At 57.0% G+C, this 14,698-nt stretch overlaps 1 protein-coding gene across 5 annotated transcripts in view; it reads right to left on the reverse strand.

Annotated features, from left to right (window-relative positions):
- Positions 1-12,833, reverse strand: part of UHRF1 (ubiquitin like with PHD and ring finger domains 1) — a 32,694-nt gene extending 19,861 nt beyond the window's left edge. Inside the window, exons 1-4 of one of the 5 annotated variants that reach the window (XM_089905615.1) lie at positions 12,694-12,833; positions 11,224-11,390; positions 2,352-2,627; positions 1,569-1,729 (exon numbers count right to left, since the gene is read on the reverse strand). In XM_089905615.1, the coding sequence (XP_089761741.1) occupies positions 1,569-1,729; positions 2,352-2,627; positions 11,224-11,376 (590 nt within the window). In that variant the 5' untranslated portion in view covers positions 11,377-11,390; positions 12,694-12,833. Of the gene's footprint in view, positions 1-1,568; positions 1,730-2,351; positions 2,628-8,530; positions 10,931-11,223; positions 11,391-11,685; positions 11,939-12,034; positions 12,125-12,693 lie in introns of those variants that run through there. The other 4 variants (XM_022557472.3, XM_089905612.1, XM_089905613.1 and 1 more) reach the window with 4 other exon arrangements.
- Between the last annotated feature and the right edge of the window lie 1,865 nt (positions 12,834-14,698).

The following is a 14,698-nucleotide window of genomic DNA, read 5'->3' on the forward strand; positions in this document are numbered from 1 at the left end:
AGAAGCTGGAAGAGGCAGCAAGGATTCTCCCCTTCAGGTTCCAGAAGATTCACAGCCCTGTCGCCACCTTAGTTTTGGACTTCTGGCCTCCAGGACTGTGAGAGAATAAACTGTCGGAGCAATGCTAGTGGTACTTTGTTACGGCAGCCATAGGAAACTAAGACAGCAGGAAATGCGAGGAGGGAAGAACTTAACTTCTTCCACATACATGTGTTGAAAGTGATTTTTGTAAAGGGATATACATCATTTCGTTTATGTAAATGCAACATACTAGAGATTAGAAAATGATAGGAAGTCATTATTCTGGATATGCAGGAATATTCCAGCCGCCTCAAAAAAGGCATAAAATAATTGAGCTAAAAGTAGCATATTCTATTAGCAACAAAGTTAAGCCTCAGCTGTGAGGGGGACAACCCCAAATCTATTGAGACTAGCTCTATAGCCTCGTACTCATTATTTTTCCTAACAAACCACCAAGTACAAGGGCTGCCCAGTTTTTCCTTTGAAGGACCAGACAGTCAATATTTTCGGCTTTGTCATCGGAAGGTGTCTGTTGTGAACATTCAACTCGGCTGCTATTACCACGAGAGCAGTCACAGACAAGGTGTAAACAAATGGGTATTGGTGTGTTTCGATAAAGCTTTATTTACAAAAACAGGCTGCGGGCCAGATCTGGTCTGAGAACTAGAGTTTGCAACCCCTGACCAAGAGGATGGGAATGTTGCAAAAACTGCGATTCACTCATCCAATTACTCCCGTAATTCTTAGAGCTAAGCTTAGGATGTAGACAGTAGGGACCCAGCAGAGAACCACAGAATGTGAGCTCCCTGTAGGCAGGCACGCTTGCCCTCTGTTAGGTACTGAACTGTATCCCCCAAATTCATACACTGAAGCCCTAACACTCAATGTGACTGTATTTGGAGACAGGGCCTTTAGGGGGTGTCATCAAAGTTAAATGAGGTCAAAAAGGCAGGGCCCCGGTCCGGGAAGATCCCACATGCCGTGGAGCGGCTGGGCCTGTGAGCCATGGCCGCTGGGCCTGTGCGTCCGGAGCCTGTGCTCCACAACGGGAGAGGCCACAGCAGTGAGAGGCCCGCGTACCGCAAAAAATGAAAAATAAAATAAACGGCTAAGGTTGAAGCCGCCCAGCCTGTGGTATGGTATGTTGTTACAGCCGCCAGAGCCCACTCAGACACCCTCTGTGTTCACAGACAGGAATCCCTCATGCCTATCGCAGGGCCTGGCACACAGTGAGTGCTCTATAAGTACTGTGTATTCCGGCGAGGGAGAGAGAGGACACCTACGATGGTTTCACACAGTGCTATGTGGTATGAAGAAGACGGCACAGGAAACAGGGAGACTGCAACCCTGAGGGGACGACTGGACAGGGTTCTCCAACGAGGTCCCCACGACGCTGGTCCTCGGGGGGGGGGGGGAGCCTCTGTGTGGTTTGGGAGCACGAGGGTGGGGTCTCGAATCCTGATCATCACCCCCAAGGCAGTTCCAAAGTCCAGGTCCCACATCCATGGAGCCGCCGCCCCAGGCCCGCCCGCCCCACGGATACTCACTCATCATATTTCACATGATAGACGATGTCGTCCTCCAGCTTTGGGCTGGAGGTGGAACTGCAGGGCTCGTCCTGGGCCGGCACCTTCCTCGTCACCCTGATGACCTTGGCCTCAAACCACGCGCCCATGTTCGTGTCCCTCGCGTCCACGTACTCGCCAGCCTGCGGGGGCAGAGAGCTCTCACTCGGCCCAGGGAAGGGATGCCTGACGAGCAAAACCGCCAAGAGCCTGCTTTGGTTCCTGGGCCCGGATGCTTCTCACTGTGGCACTGAGGACACGGGGCCTGGGTCGTTCTCCAGAGGGAGGCGGTCCCTGGCCATGGAGGGGTCGGAGCAGCATCCCTGGCCCCACCCACTCGATGCCAGGTGACCCCGGTCATGACAACCACAGATGTCCCCAGGCACCGCCCAGTGTCCCTGGGGGCAGAACACCCCTGCCACGTGGCCCAGGGAGGCCAGAACTGCCCATTTTTCCGTAGAAGCTGGGAATCCAGATCCTTCCGTGAAATGTCATGATCTTAGGGGGAGGATGGCAGCTGATCAGGACTTTGACAGCCCCTGCGAGGACCACAGGGAAGACACCCACAGGCCCGGACACGGGATTCTACTTTAGGGGTTAGGAAGGAATCCCTGAGTACCTATGTTTACGCCAAGGAACCCTGGGGAGATGGTCACGACAGGACGGGGGTGCCCAGCCTCGGGGACGGAGGGCTGGGGGGCGCTCCAGGGGTACAGGCGCCAACCGGGCGGAGCACACCGACCCCGGCCTCCGCGGGAGCCCCACCTTGTAGAGGCCCAGCTCCGTCTCATCCCACTCATCCTCGTCAGCCTTCCCTTCCGGCTCGGCCGCGGCCTCGCCGCTGTTGGAGGACTTGTCAGACTCGCTCTGGGCCAGGCAGCAGCCAGAGTCCGTGTCGGAGAGCTCAGAGTCCCTCTCCTTGCTGCCACCGCCGGTGCCACCGCCGCTGGGGGCGGGCAGCACGAGGCTCTGCCGGACCAGCAGCTGGATGGTATCGTTCAGGCGGACGTCATAGTCAAACAGCGTGTGGCCGTCCTCCATCTGCAGGGACACAGGACTAGGTCAGCAGAGAGCTCACCATGGGCGAAGGACCGCACCAGCCCTCGCGGTGGCTCCACCCTGGAACAGACCACCGGCAAGTAAAACCTGCCCACGCCCCGGGGTGCCCAGTGACCACTTCCTCAGGGTCCCCAGGCCCTCTCAAGTGAGGATGGCTGCTGCCACTCGGGGAACGTTCCCCGGGAGCACACAGCCTAACCCCGCTGTGCCGTGGCTACGCATCGGGTATCAGGGGAGGTGTTAATACTTTATGTGCTTTGGAACTTCTGTTACAGTAAACACACATCACCTGTACCCCTGGCTCTCAATCGAGGGTGATCCTGCCCCCAGGGGACGCTGGGCGATGCCTTAGGGACGTTTTTGGTTGTCATGATAGGGTTGGGGGCGCTAAGGATCCCCAGGACGGCCCCCACAGAGAATGACCTGCCCTGATCTCCACAGTGCCGGGGAGGGCGAGGCGGGGAAGCTGGCCTGCATGAACCAAAGGGTGGGTGCCCCGTGCATCCATCAGGTGCCTTATAAGGCTCTAGTTCAAACCTCATCCACTCAGGCCGCCTCTCTATTAACTCCTTTGTGCTAATGAATTCCACCCACACTAGTCACTGGCTGATGGGGAGCCTGGGAGCTGGCGGGGCTCTACAATCTGCACCAGGCGTGACTCATGAGGTGTGTGAAGGAGTTTGTCTTCTGAACTGCATCTCTAGGGCACCCCTAGGGCACAAAAGGCTTTGCACTGGGGCTTTTATTAGAAGCTGCCCCAGGGCACTCCACCAACACCCAACGATGACCCTCAGCCTCCAGAAGACCCTAAGGCAGGCTCTGCTGACCTCCGGCGATCACTCTGTTGGGGGGGGGGGGCCATCATGGACACCGCAGGGGGTGAAGGTTGAGCAGCACCCCCTGGATGCTGGGAGCACCCCCCACCCCGGTCGTGACAACCAACTGATGGCCTCAGACATCACCCAGTGCCCCCAGGCAGAACAACCTGGTTCAGAAGCGGTGCCCTAAAGGAAGGAAGAACACACAAAAGATCGGCTTTCCCTCCTTCCCACTTTTCAACCCAAAGCTGGTGGTTCAAAGGGCTGATTGCCATTGATATGCAAACAGCACCTGGGGTCACAGGGAAGACAAGTTCCAGGGCACTCGCTGCAGTAGTTGTTAATCCTTATTCATCTTATTCATTGCAAACCTGAGAATCAGATGGCTGATTGACCCCTCTTCCGGAGAAAGGCACATCTGAACACACCAACACTTGCCTGCAGCTGCAGGGGCCACCAGGGTCCCTCCAAAGCCCACCCTGGACATCCGGGCCCACGCTACCTGTTCACCCAGAGCCCAGCAAGAGCCTCCAATGTGCCCACCACGGCCCAGATGTCAGAGGGGGCCAGGGAGTGAGAGAGCGCCAGCCCTCCAACACGGGGCCGACCCAGGACAGCCGTGACAGCGGGGAGAGATGACACGTGTGGTCACAGCAGCATGACGCACGGAAGCCCAAGGGTGGAGCAAGCCAGGGTCCACTGATGGGTGAATGGATCAACACAGGGTGGCCATCCCCCTAAAAAGGGGTGAAGCACTGACACTTGCTACACTGTGGATGGACCCTGAGAACACGATGCTCAGAGACAGAAGCCAGACACCAAAGGCCACCTACTGCCAGAATCCACGGATAGGACGTCCCTAGAGGAATCAAACAGAAATTGGAATCGCGGTGGCCACGGGCTGGGGAGGGGGGTAAGGGAGTGATCAATAAACGGTGCAGGACTTCCTTTGAAGGTGATGAAAATGTCCCCAAATCGACTGTGGTGATGGTTCAAGTCCCCGTGAATACACTGAAAACCAGGGAATTGCACAATTTAAATGGGTACATTGTATGGTATGCAAATTATATCCCACTAAAGATTTTTTTTCTTTTTAAAGAAGAATCTGAAAAGGCTACAGACTGTATGATGCCAACTATAAGACGTTCTGGAAGAGGCACGACTATGAAGACATTAAAAGGATCAGTGGCGGCCAGGAGGTAAAGGGAGGGAGGGAGGGAGGGAGGGAGGGACGAACAGGCGGAACACAGAGGCTTTTTAGGGCAGTGACACTATTCTGTATGACACCATAACGGTGGATACACATCATTACACATTTGTCCAAACCCATAGAGTGTACAACGCCAAGAGTGAACCCAAATGTAATCTATGGACTCTGGGTGATGTTAATACGTCAACATAGGTTTATCAGTTGTACCAAATGCACCATCTGGTGGGAGACAGCTGTGCACGGTGGGGGGGGAGGGCAGGGCAGGGGGTATATGGGCAATCTCTACCTTCCTCTTAATTCTGCTGTGAACCTAAAACTGCTCTAAAAGTATAAAGTTTGTTAATTTCTTAAAAAAAAAAAAAGTAGATGGAAAAAATAAAAATAGATGGAGAAAGACAAGTGTCTCCAGCACCACTATCATAAGGAAACCAGCAGAGAGTAAGCCAAACGTCATTAAAAACGATGACAGGATGCAGGCACCCGGTGCCCAGTGCCTCCACAGCTAGGGAGACATCCCTCAGCACTGCGGACATTCGGGGCCGGTCATTCTCTGTGCGGGGCTGTCCTGTGCACCGTGGGGTGTGGAGCAGCCTCCCTGGCCCCATCCACTCGATGCCAGGAGCAGCTTCCCAGTCGTGACAACCACAGACGTCCCCAGACACCACCCAGTGTTCCCAGCGGGGCCGCATGGCCCCGGGTGAGAACCACTGAGCTAGAGGCCCTTAGGTGCGCACTGGAGGGACAGGTAGCCCAGCGCCCACTATGCTCACGGCAGCATCGTTTGCAAGCAAAACCGTGACTGGTTCCTACCAAGGCATGTTACACAGCTGCGTGTGACAGTTAAACGCAGGAAAGTAGATGCGTCTGCCACACACGTCAAGGGAGGGAGGATGGTTTCAGAGGATGGGAAATAAACGGAAGCACGGGGCGGGGGGGCGAGCCGGGGCCGGGCTTCTGTTTTGCAAGGAGCACTAGGACGGAGGTCAAGCGGGAGATGGGGCAGCAGAGCTAAGGGGGGGAAGCGGAATGCACCAGAATGGCAGCGGGGGGTGTGCAGGGAGCAGCAGGGAGCAGGGGTGGTCAGGACCGGACCAAGGACCCGCTGAGGGAGCCGTGGAGGAGCCGGGTTGCATACCCACTGGTCTCCTCTCTCCCGGCATTTTCTACCCATGATACCAGCCTCACACGTCTGTGACGGGTCTGAGAGCCCGAGAGACAAGAGGCACTCACACCCACACACCCGCACACACACACACTCCCCCCTCCCAGTGCACATTGGACAGAGGCACAAGCAGGGTGGGCTGGGTACGGAAGGGGCCACGCGCTGGGGCAGGCTGGCCCAGGGCTCTGCCTACAGGACGGAATGCACAGGCTGGTCTGACTGCTTCCTGGGAACACCTCTGGAACATTCCAGAAGGGCCCCGCAGTGGGCAGGAAGGCGCTCGCACAACCGCTTGCCATGGTGAGAGGGTGTGTGTCGGGTGTCCCTCTCCCCAACGCTGCTGGCCCGAAGCTGTGCACAGCCCGTCAGGAAGCGTGGCGGGGGAGGGCTGGCCCCAGGAAAAGGGACCAAATGTGCCAAGTCTAGGTTCCTTCTAAGACCCTAAAACTCCAACTGAGGCTACAGGCATTAATAAAAGCTGCGCACAGTGAATGGCAGGCGAGCAGTACCTGAGGTTGCAGGTTCTCACGTTAAAATTAAACATGCAGTTAAAATCCTGCATAACCAAAATTCCAGGTGAAAATCCCTTAAACTGCCTGTAGTAAAACATATACACATGGTTTGGGGCAGGTGACCCTGCTCCGCAGATTCAGGTGTAAAGGCAAAGCCGCCCAGGGCATTTAGATCACATCCCTCTCTTTTTTAATCGGGAAGCTTCCCGGACATTGGGAATTCTGGGCACACGCATGGCACAAAGTGAAATAAAACACAGAGACCGCTTTACAACACAGCTTCCTCTCCGAAGCCTGGATTCAAAGCTCACCACAGTGACACTTCCGGCTCACTTTCTGCCCCCTTGGGGCATTTTGTGGGGATACTTTTCAGGCGCTGAGTGCTGCCCAGAGGTAAAGAGCACAGGCTATAAACACCCCTGGGCTTGGCAAGGGGTGGTTCTCCTGCAGGCTTAGAGGCAGCCATCAAGAGCAGTGGAGGGTGTAAACCAGACCGCAGGCCCCCTAGGAGGGCGCGTGAGCTCCAGGCCAAGACGGACCTCCAGCCAGAGGAGGGCAGGGGGGTCTGTAACGCCCGATGGCCGGGCTGGGAGAGAAAGCACGTGAGACACCATGCGGCCTCCCCTCCTGGGGCTATGGCCCCAGCCCACACCTTCCCATCTAGGCCTCCAGGCCTCCGCAGCAACCTGGGGTTCAGACCAGGCAGACTGATGGACGGACAGGGAAGGGAGGGAAGAAAAGGTACGAAGCAGGATCCCGGCCGTGGCACAGGGGCACATTTCCCACCAGGGCGGGGTAGGGGGACACGACACAGAGGCACGACCCTCTCTTCACGTCCCAGCCCATCCACGGGTAGGTCCTGACAAGTGAACTCTGCTCTCTGACCCCGCCGGGCCACAGCCGAGGCTATGCCCTGGAGCGGCATTTCAGGGGTCTGCAAGGCCTAGGCTATCTATCGCGTGGTGACATCGTCATGTCACTGGCCATCTTCGGCCTCGTGATCCTGCAGGGGTACCAGAGCCTGTGCCTAAGGGAACGTGCCCTCGTGTTTTCTCAGCTTCCAATTTCTAATAGGATAAGAAACGACAAGATATGGTGGACGTCCACAACACTCTTTGGGGTGCTCTATCACTTTGGCGGGTGGAAAGGGGTCCTTAGTCCAAACAGTGTGAGCACCCGTGCCCTGGAGAGAGACGCGGTCCGGCACATCCCACGGCTGCCTGCTCCTGAGGTACAACCTGGATCCACCACCCCAGGAGGAAGCTTGCAAGTAACTGCCACACCCTGGCCAGCGGGACAGTTCCAGCTGTCCCTGTTTTGTAAATAAAGTTCTACTACGACCTGAATCAGGACACACCCATTCATTTGTGCTCGGTGTTCAGTTCAGGACTTTCGATGGCAGACGTGAGCGGACAGATCGCACAGCCCACAAACAGTTACCGCTGGGTCCTTAACAGAAAGGGTTTGCTAATCCCTGACCTAGAGGGCATGTCTCCAGCCAGGAGCTCTGGGGGTGGGGAGGGAGGGACCCTCCCTCATGCAGCCCAGCCGGAAGGACAGGTCTCCAGGAGGAGACTGTCTTATTTGCCGCCTAACCCTGTCCTTTGGGAAAACAGGCTGACATTCAGGAAAAGCCAATCCAGCAGGGACATCTGGTGAGGCACTGTGACATGAGTGACCCTCCAAAGGCCATTCCTAGGATGCCATTTCACCTGATCTTTCAGACTGCTTTCCTAAGTAAATTACCTACTAAATCATCAGTTCTCAACTGGGGACAATTCTGCCCCCAGGGAGCACTTGGCAACATCTGGGGACTTTGTGATCTTTACGACTGGGGGAGGGCTCCTGGCATCGAGTGGGTTAGGTTAGACCAGGGAGGCTGCTCCACACCCCACAGCGCCCAGGACGGCCCCCCACGGAGGATAATCTGGCCCTGATGTCAGCAGTGCCCAGGGGAAGGCCCTGCACCAAATGATTTATTGCTCCTTTACCGTGAACCAGGCGCGAAGCTCAAACACCAGCCCCCTCCCTGCACATCCCTGCATCCATGACCTCACTGAATTCTCACCGTGCACATGCGGTGGGTCCGCAATTAGCCCCACCTGATGGGAAAGCACAGAGACTGACCCTGGCCAGAGACACTTGGCCAGGGCACTTGGGAAGATTAAGCGCAACCACTGTACCTGACTGCGTTAAAGGCGCCACAAACGACAGCTACTGTTACTTTTCCGGGCGGCCAAAAAAAAAAAAAGAGGCGCCAGATGCCTCTCGCCTTCGCCCAGGCTGGGCCGGCGGCCTGGCGTCCCTTCCCCCATTCGGCTCCCTGCATTTCCGTCAATCAAGTGACATAACCACCAACCTATTCAGCCCAAGCAAGCCGCCACGAAACCCTCCCATATCCTGGAGAAAGACTCAACTCTTGTTCTGCATTATTGGCTCCCTCGACCTCACTGCAGACCTTGGACTGAGATGCCGTTCCTTTATAAAGGAAAAACAAAAGAAGGGAAAGGATCTCGAACACTCTCTAGAATATTCCGTAAAAACAACAGCTCTCTTGCACCCGCTGGAAATTGCACTGCTTCCTATGGTGATTAGCCCAGTCTGTTTGTAGACCTGACTTGCTTCAAGGTGCTATTGCTGCGTGCCTTTGTTCCCCACCCTCCTGGCCCTGTCCACACCTCCGGTGAGGCTGGGCCACTTCCTGGTCGCGCAACCTTGGGGAAATTGCATCACGGCTGAGGCCTGGCCTCCTTACCCGGAAGACAGAACCAGCTGCGCATCGGCCCGCTGAGCGGGCTGAACGCAGAGTGAACGCAGGGAAGGGGGCGAGTGGCAGTTAGAGGTCCCGTGGGAACGTGGAACCTTCTGAGAACTTCAAAAGCTGTGCTACGAGGAGCAAGGCAGGGTTCAGAGCTGTCTCCCAGTGCAGATATCCTGATGATTAGAGGCACGATGCTTATCATCACACTTTTTAACTCACACAGACGTTACGAAGGCTTTCGTAAGCCTTCGTGTGGATCACCTATTATGTTCCTGATGCAGGGAGGCAGCGGTCTGGTTACATGGGTGTAGACATTTGTCAAAACTCCAAAAGTCCGCTTAAGACGTGTCTCTCACTATATGCAAATTACATCTAAAGAAACAAGAACCACAAACAAACATTGTACTCTAGTTAAGGACAGGCAATGCTGAAGGGTTTAGGGGGTGACGTGAACCAGTGCCTGGAACTTTCTCTGCAATGCATCCCCCAAAATAAGATGGATTGGTGGACGGATAGAGGCAAGGGAGACAGCTGCAGTGATAAAGCAAACGTGGGAAATGTCAGTGCTAAGAGCCACGGGTAGGTGTTTAGGTGTTCATGGCTCTTTGAACTTTTCTGCATGTCTTTGAATGTAAAGATTAAAATGCACGGTGCCCAGCCCACAGCAGGCACCCAGAAATATTCACTGCCTTGAACTTAAGGGAACTCGATCCAACCCGCCTTTGGATGATGCCACGAACTGTTTAGCCGGTGCCCGCAGGCGGTCTTCAGAAACTCGGTGGAAGGACCTTCTGCTGAACACAAAGACTGAGAGGCAAATCAAAATCAGTTTGGATGCTGCAAAGATGAGCCCCCGCTGGAGGAGAGGGGAGAGAAACAGCATCTCAGGGGAGCTCCACTCGCGGCCCTGCCTTTTCTCCACCCGCGCCACGCACGTGACCGCAGTCAAATCCCCCAGTTCGCCAGCTCGGCTTTCCCTCCCCAAGGCGGGGAGCGTTAACTCAGATGCTTAAGACATTCAAGTCCTCGTATCTCGCACAGAAAGGAGGTTAAAGGTCTCAGAGGGCGCCTCAAGCCCAAGAAATCAATCATCAGGTCTCATTTTCAGGAGGCAGGCAGGATCCTCCCAGCCCTCAAAAATCCTGGCCAGGCGGGAAGCATTTATTTTTCAATCTAGACACCAGATGGCGGCAGCACCCAGTTCAAAACGCGACAACAACAAAGTCAGAGAGCCCGACTGAACACTTTTAATCCCATGCGCTGTCTATGCCGAGGTCCCTACAGGCCACCCAACTCCAGGGTGGCCCCAGCAGATGGGAACAACACTTTCTGTCAGACCATCTCCCACTCAGGGAAATCCTACTCACAGCCTGGCCTGCCGTCCCCCCTGCCCACGCACCAACAAGAATGGACACCCTCAGGGGCGCCACTAGAGAAAATGTCCCCAAAGTGGGCAGCCCACAAACCAAGGGTGGCCATTTTCAATTGCTACAGGGGCTGGGGGTGGGGTGGGGGACTCTCGAAGAAAGGAAACCTAGGAGCAGGGCCAGCTGAGCCCGCGGAAAGCACAAACCCCTGATCAGGGGCGGCCCCGCTGCCGCCAGAGAGGAGGCCCAGAAGTGGCGGAAATTCCTGATTAGCAAGCGCCATCTCCGACTCTGAATAAGCTGATCCAAATTTCTAGAAAACCCCGTGGGGGTCGGAAGCTAAATAGGTGCAGACCGTGGGCCATCAGCATGCGTGTTTCAAAGAAAAACCTGGTCCCTTCCGTCCTAGCGTCTCAGTATTGATTCTAGGCTCTTCCTCGAAATTCATCAGCCCTCCATCGGCCACCTCCAACTTATTTTTTCTAGAAATTATTTTGAGGGGAGGGTCAAAAAAAAAAGGCGGGGGTGGGGGGGTGGGCTGGGAGTTTAAAAGCCCCCAGACGCAACAGATTCGAGTGCCTGATGTGTCAGTCTAGGAGTCGAGAGCCTTTGTTCCTCGCTCAGACACTGGAGGTTTCTGTGGAGAAGCGGACCGGACGACAGGGGAAGAGTGTGTGTGCGGTGCCTGGATTGAGGCAAGAACAAAGGTGCTGGGCGGGCAGGCGGGCAGCCTGCAGGGCGGGTTTACCTGCTTGCCCCGGTAGAAAAGCCTCTGCAGGCCTGGCTCCACATGGAACAGCTCCTGGATCTTCTTCCTCAGCTCTTCCACTTTAGTCAGCCTGGACAAGGAGTCCACAGTGTGGGCCACCTTCCCATCCATGGTGCGAACCTGGATCCACATGGTGCCTGCTGGTGCTAGGAGGACAAGAGAGCAGGACCCCTCGGTCAGTTCTGCCGTCACCACCACCACCGGGCTGTGCCATACTCAGGTCATCCTTGCTATTAATGTCCAGACTGTGGACACCGGGCAACTCCTGGAACGCCCTCCCAGCCCCGTAATCCCCCTAGACTGCCACGGCTGGCCCAGGGCCTGGCTGAGTGAATTAAGGAGTTAATGCATTAGTGAGTAGCACCGGTGGAGGACTGAGAAGGGAGAGGAAATTAGCGGAGAGGAAAAAGCATCCTGGACCACTCAGTCAACCCACCCTACCTTTCACAGAGGAAAAAAAAACACCAGCGTCCAGAGGAGGAAGGGGGACACAGCCAAACGGTCAGGGGCCGAGTTTGTTCATTCATCCATTCATTCATTCCCTGGATAAATACTGACGCAAGAGGAACCCAAAAGTCCGGCTCGGGTTGGAACTTCAGAAGTCCCAGGGAACTCAACTAAGTGTGACCGAAGGGGAAGGAGCCCACCAGAGACCCGGGAGCTCGGGACCCCCGGTGCTCGCGGCCCCCCGCCGCCGCCCCCGCGCGCGTGCGCGACACACCCGCCCCGTGGTGGCCATGGCAACCGGCCGCCCCGTCCCGGTCGCCCCCGCGCGCGCAGCGCTACTCACTTCAGCCCCACGGCTGTCCCGAGCTCCAGCCTGCGTTTCCCGGACCCCGACGCACGGCCCCGAGCCCCTCTTGTTCCGCCGCCCGCCCGCGCGGGCCAAGCCGGCGAGCCCACGCCCACCCCCACCGCCAGGACCTGCCGAGGGGCCCGCGCGCCAAGTCCCGCCCCCTTCACTTGAGCCGCCTCGATCATTGGCTCCGCCGCGGCCGGCCGTCCCGCCCTGCTCGCTCCCCATTGGCCCAGACGCGCCCGGGGAACTAAGGGCGCGCGAAATCGGGCTCGGGCGCGACAATTGAATCGCGGGGCACCCCGCGCGCAGGCGCGGAGCCTGACATCCTCCCCCGCGGCTCGCCGGGCCCTCCCCCACCCAGCCGGCGCGACCCCCGCGGGGCGCCAGGGATGTTCCGCTCGCCCCTGCACGAGCCCGTGCTGCCAGGGGCGACTCCTAAGGGCCGGCAGGGCTGGGGGCAGAGCCCGAGACCGCGTGTAGGGCAGCCCTGGCGCGGGGGACGCGTGCGCCCGTGCTGGCCGAGAGTCCCGGAAAGTTTTGCAAAGTCAAGGCGCCGGGTGCGCCGAGTCCTGCCCGCCCCCCCCGCCGCCCACCCGCGCCCTGGCCCGGGCTGGCACCCCAATCCGCCTGACTGCTCACGATTCACTCGCCTGATTTTGCGCCGGCCCTTCTGAGGATGGCAAAGGAACCGCGTGTGTGGCTGGGACCCCGCGCGAACGTGCGTGCGATCCCGAGCGCCCGGACGGCCACCACTGCCCGCTGCGCTGCCAGCTGCTCTGATTTTTTTCCCGCGAAAACTTGGCGTTTGGGAGTTGCGGGGCCACAGGAGGCCGCGCCGGGGGCGGGCGCCTGCCTGGTGATTGGCCGCCGCAGTGGCGGGAAGCGAGAAAGGGGGTGGGGGGCGCCCCCGCCTCTGTCCACCCCCCCCTCCGCCCAGCGGGCCACGGCCCCGCCCAGCCCTGCGCGCTCTGCTGGGCGCGCCCAGCGTGTAATGGGGTCGGGTGGCGGGACCTGAGTCCCCCCCCCACCATGGGTGCCCTTCAGGAGCCCTAGGGATCCCCCCGGGGGCAGGGGCCCCCAGCGTAGAGACCCCCGACCTCCTAAGTCCGTTGCTTCAGCCCGTCTCCCCAGGCATGCACTGACCAGTAGGGCAGGAAGGCGGGAATCAATGTCTAAATTCTGCCGGAGAATTTGAGGGGACCCCCCCCAGGAGACCGCCTGCACCCGATGACGGGCCTCATCGCCCCAGCCTGATTTCCTAGCGTCAGGGCTCGCCAGCGCTCCCCACCCTACCCACCCGCAGGGCTTGTTTGCTGGTTTTTCCCGCCTCGTTTTCCCGCCTTCTCCAGGCTGTCCAGGCGGGCAGAGCTGCCCTCCCCCCTCCGCCCTGCCTGCTCTGCTCTGGCCAGTCTTGGCGGGCATACAGTGACCCATGCTAGACACCTACAAAGTGCCTGAACAGAGTGCTCAGAGCTGGGAGCGTAAGAGTGGGCAAGGTCGACCCTGTTGGTGGTCTCCTGGGACGTTACATTCTTATCTGGGGAGACCAGCAAGAAATGAATAAATAAAGCAAATCATTTCAGATACCGCACATGCAATGAAGACAGGACAAGAGCTGGAAAGTGACCAGCGGCAGTATGGGGGGTGGGGAGAGAGGGTACTCTGGTTAAGGTGGAGAGGTGGGCCTCTCTGAGCAGATGACATTTGAGCTGAGATCTGAGATGAGAAACCAAGGACAGATGGGTCAAGGCGGGAAGAGCAAACTCAGAGGCCGGAAAAGGCTTAGCGATGGACGGAGAGCAGGGCAGACACAGCAAAGGGGAGGGCCGGCGGGAGCTGAGGAGGTCAGAGGGGTGTCTATAAGACCTCGCAGGCCACCAGGAGGACTTTGGTCTTTCTCCTGAGAGCAGTGTGTAGCATGGGAGGGCTGTGAGCAGAAAAGCGATGAGCTCCAATTTATGTTTTTACAAGGCTTCTCTCGCCACATGTAGAGTTCCTTCTGTCTTGGCGCGGGTACTTCTGCTTTTGTTTCCCCTGGCGGTAGACAGATTAATGGCCCCCCAAAGATGTCCACATCTTAATCCCTGGAGTCTGTGAATATAGAAACTTCCATGGCAAAAGGGACTTTGCAGAGGGGATTAAATTAAACATCGTCAGATGGGGAGATTAACCTAGATTATCTGTACTGGCCCAATGTCATCACAAGGGTCCTAATAAATGAAAAAGGGTGGGAGGGTCGAGTCAGAGACATAACGATGGAAAGAGAGGATGGACTGATGAAACTTAAAGGCAAGGAATGTGAGAAGCCTCTAGAAGCTGGAAAAGGCAAGGGACAGATTCCCTCCTAGAACCCTAGAATGTAATCCTGCCAACACCTTGATTTTAGCTCCATTTCAGACTTCTGACCTCCAGAACTGTAAGAGAATTAATTTGTGTTGTTTTAAAGCACGGACTTTGTGGACATTTGTTATAGCAGCCAGAGGAAACTAATACACTCCAATACACGAAGTCCAGGTGCTCCTGTTAATTTTCTCCACCTTCAGGACTTCCTCAATGCAACTGATTGCATTTCTGGGTGCTCAGCCATCAGCCACGTGGAGACCACGTCACAGAACAGGTAGGCAGGCCTCCCAAAGCTTGTGAGGCAGATGAAAT

The sequence above is a fragment of the Delphinapterus leucas genome, unplaced genomic scaffold, assembly GCF_059928025.1.
Source record: "Delphinapterus leucas isolate spDelLeu-1000000601 "Yukka" unplaced genomic scaffold, BTC_Dleu_Yukka2 spDelLeu_asBTCV2_sq25, whole genome shotgun sequence".
Classification (NCBI taxonomy): domain Eukaryota; kingdom Metazoa; phylum Chordata; class Mammalia; order Artiodactyla; family Monodontidae; genus Delphinapterus; species Delphinapterus leucas.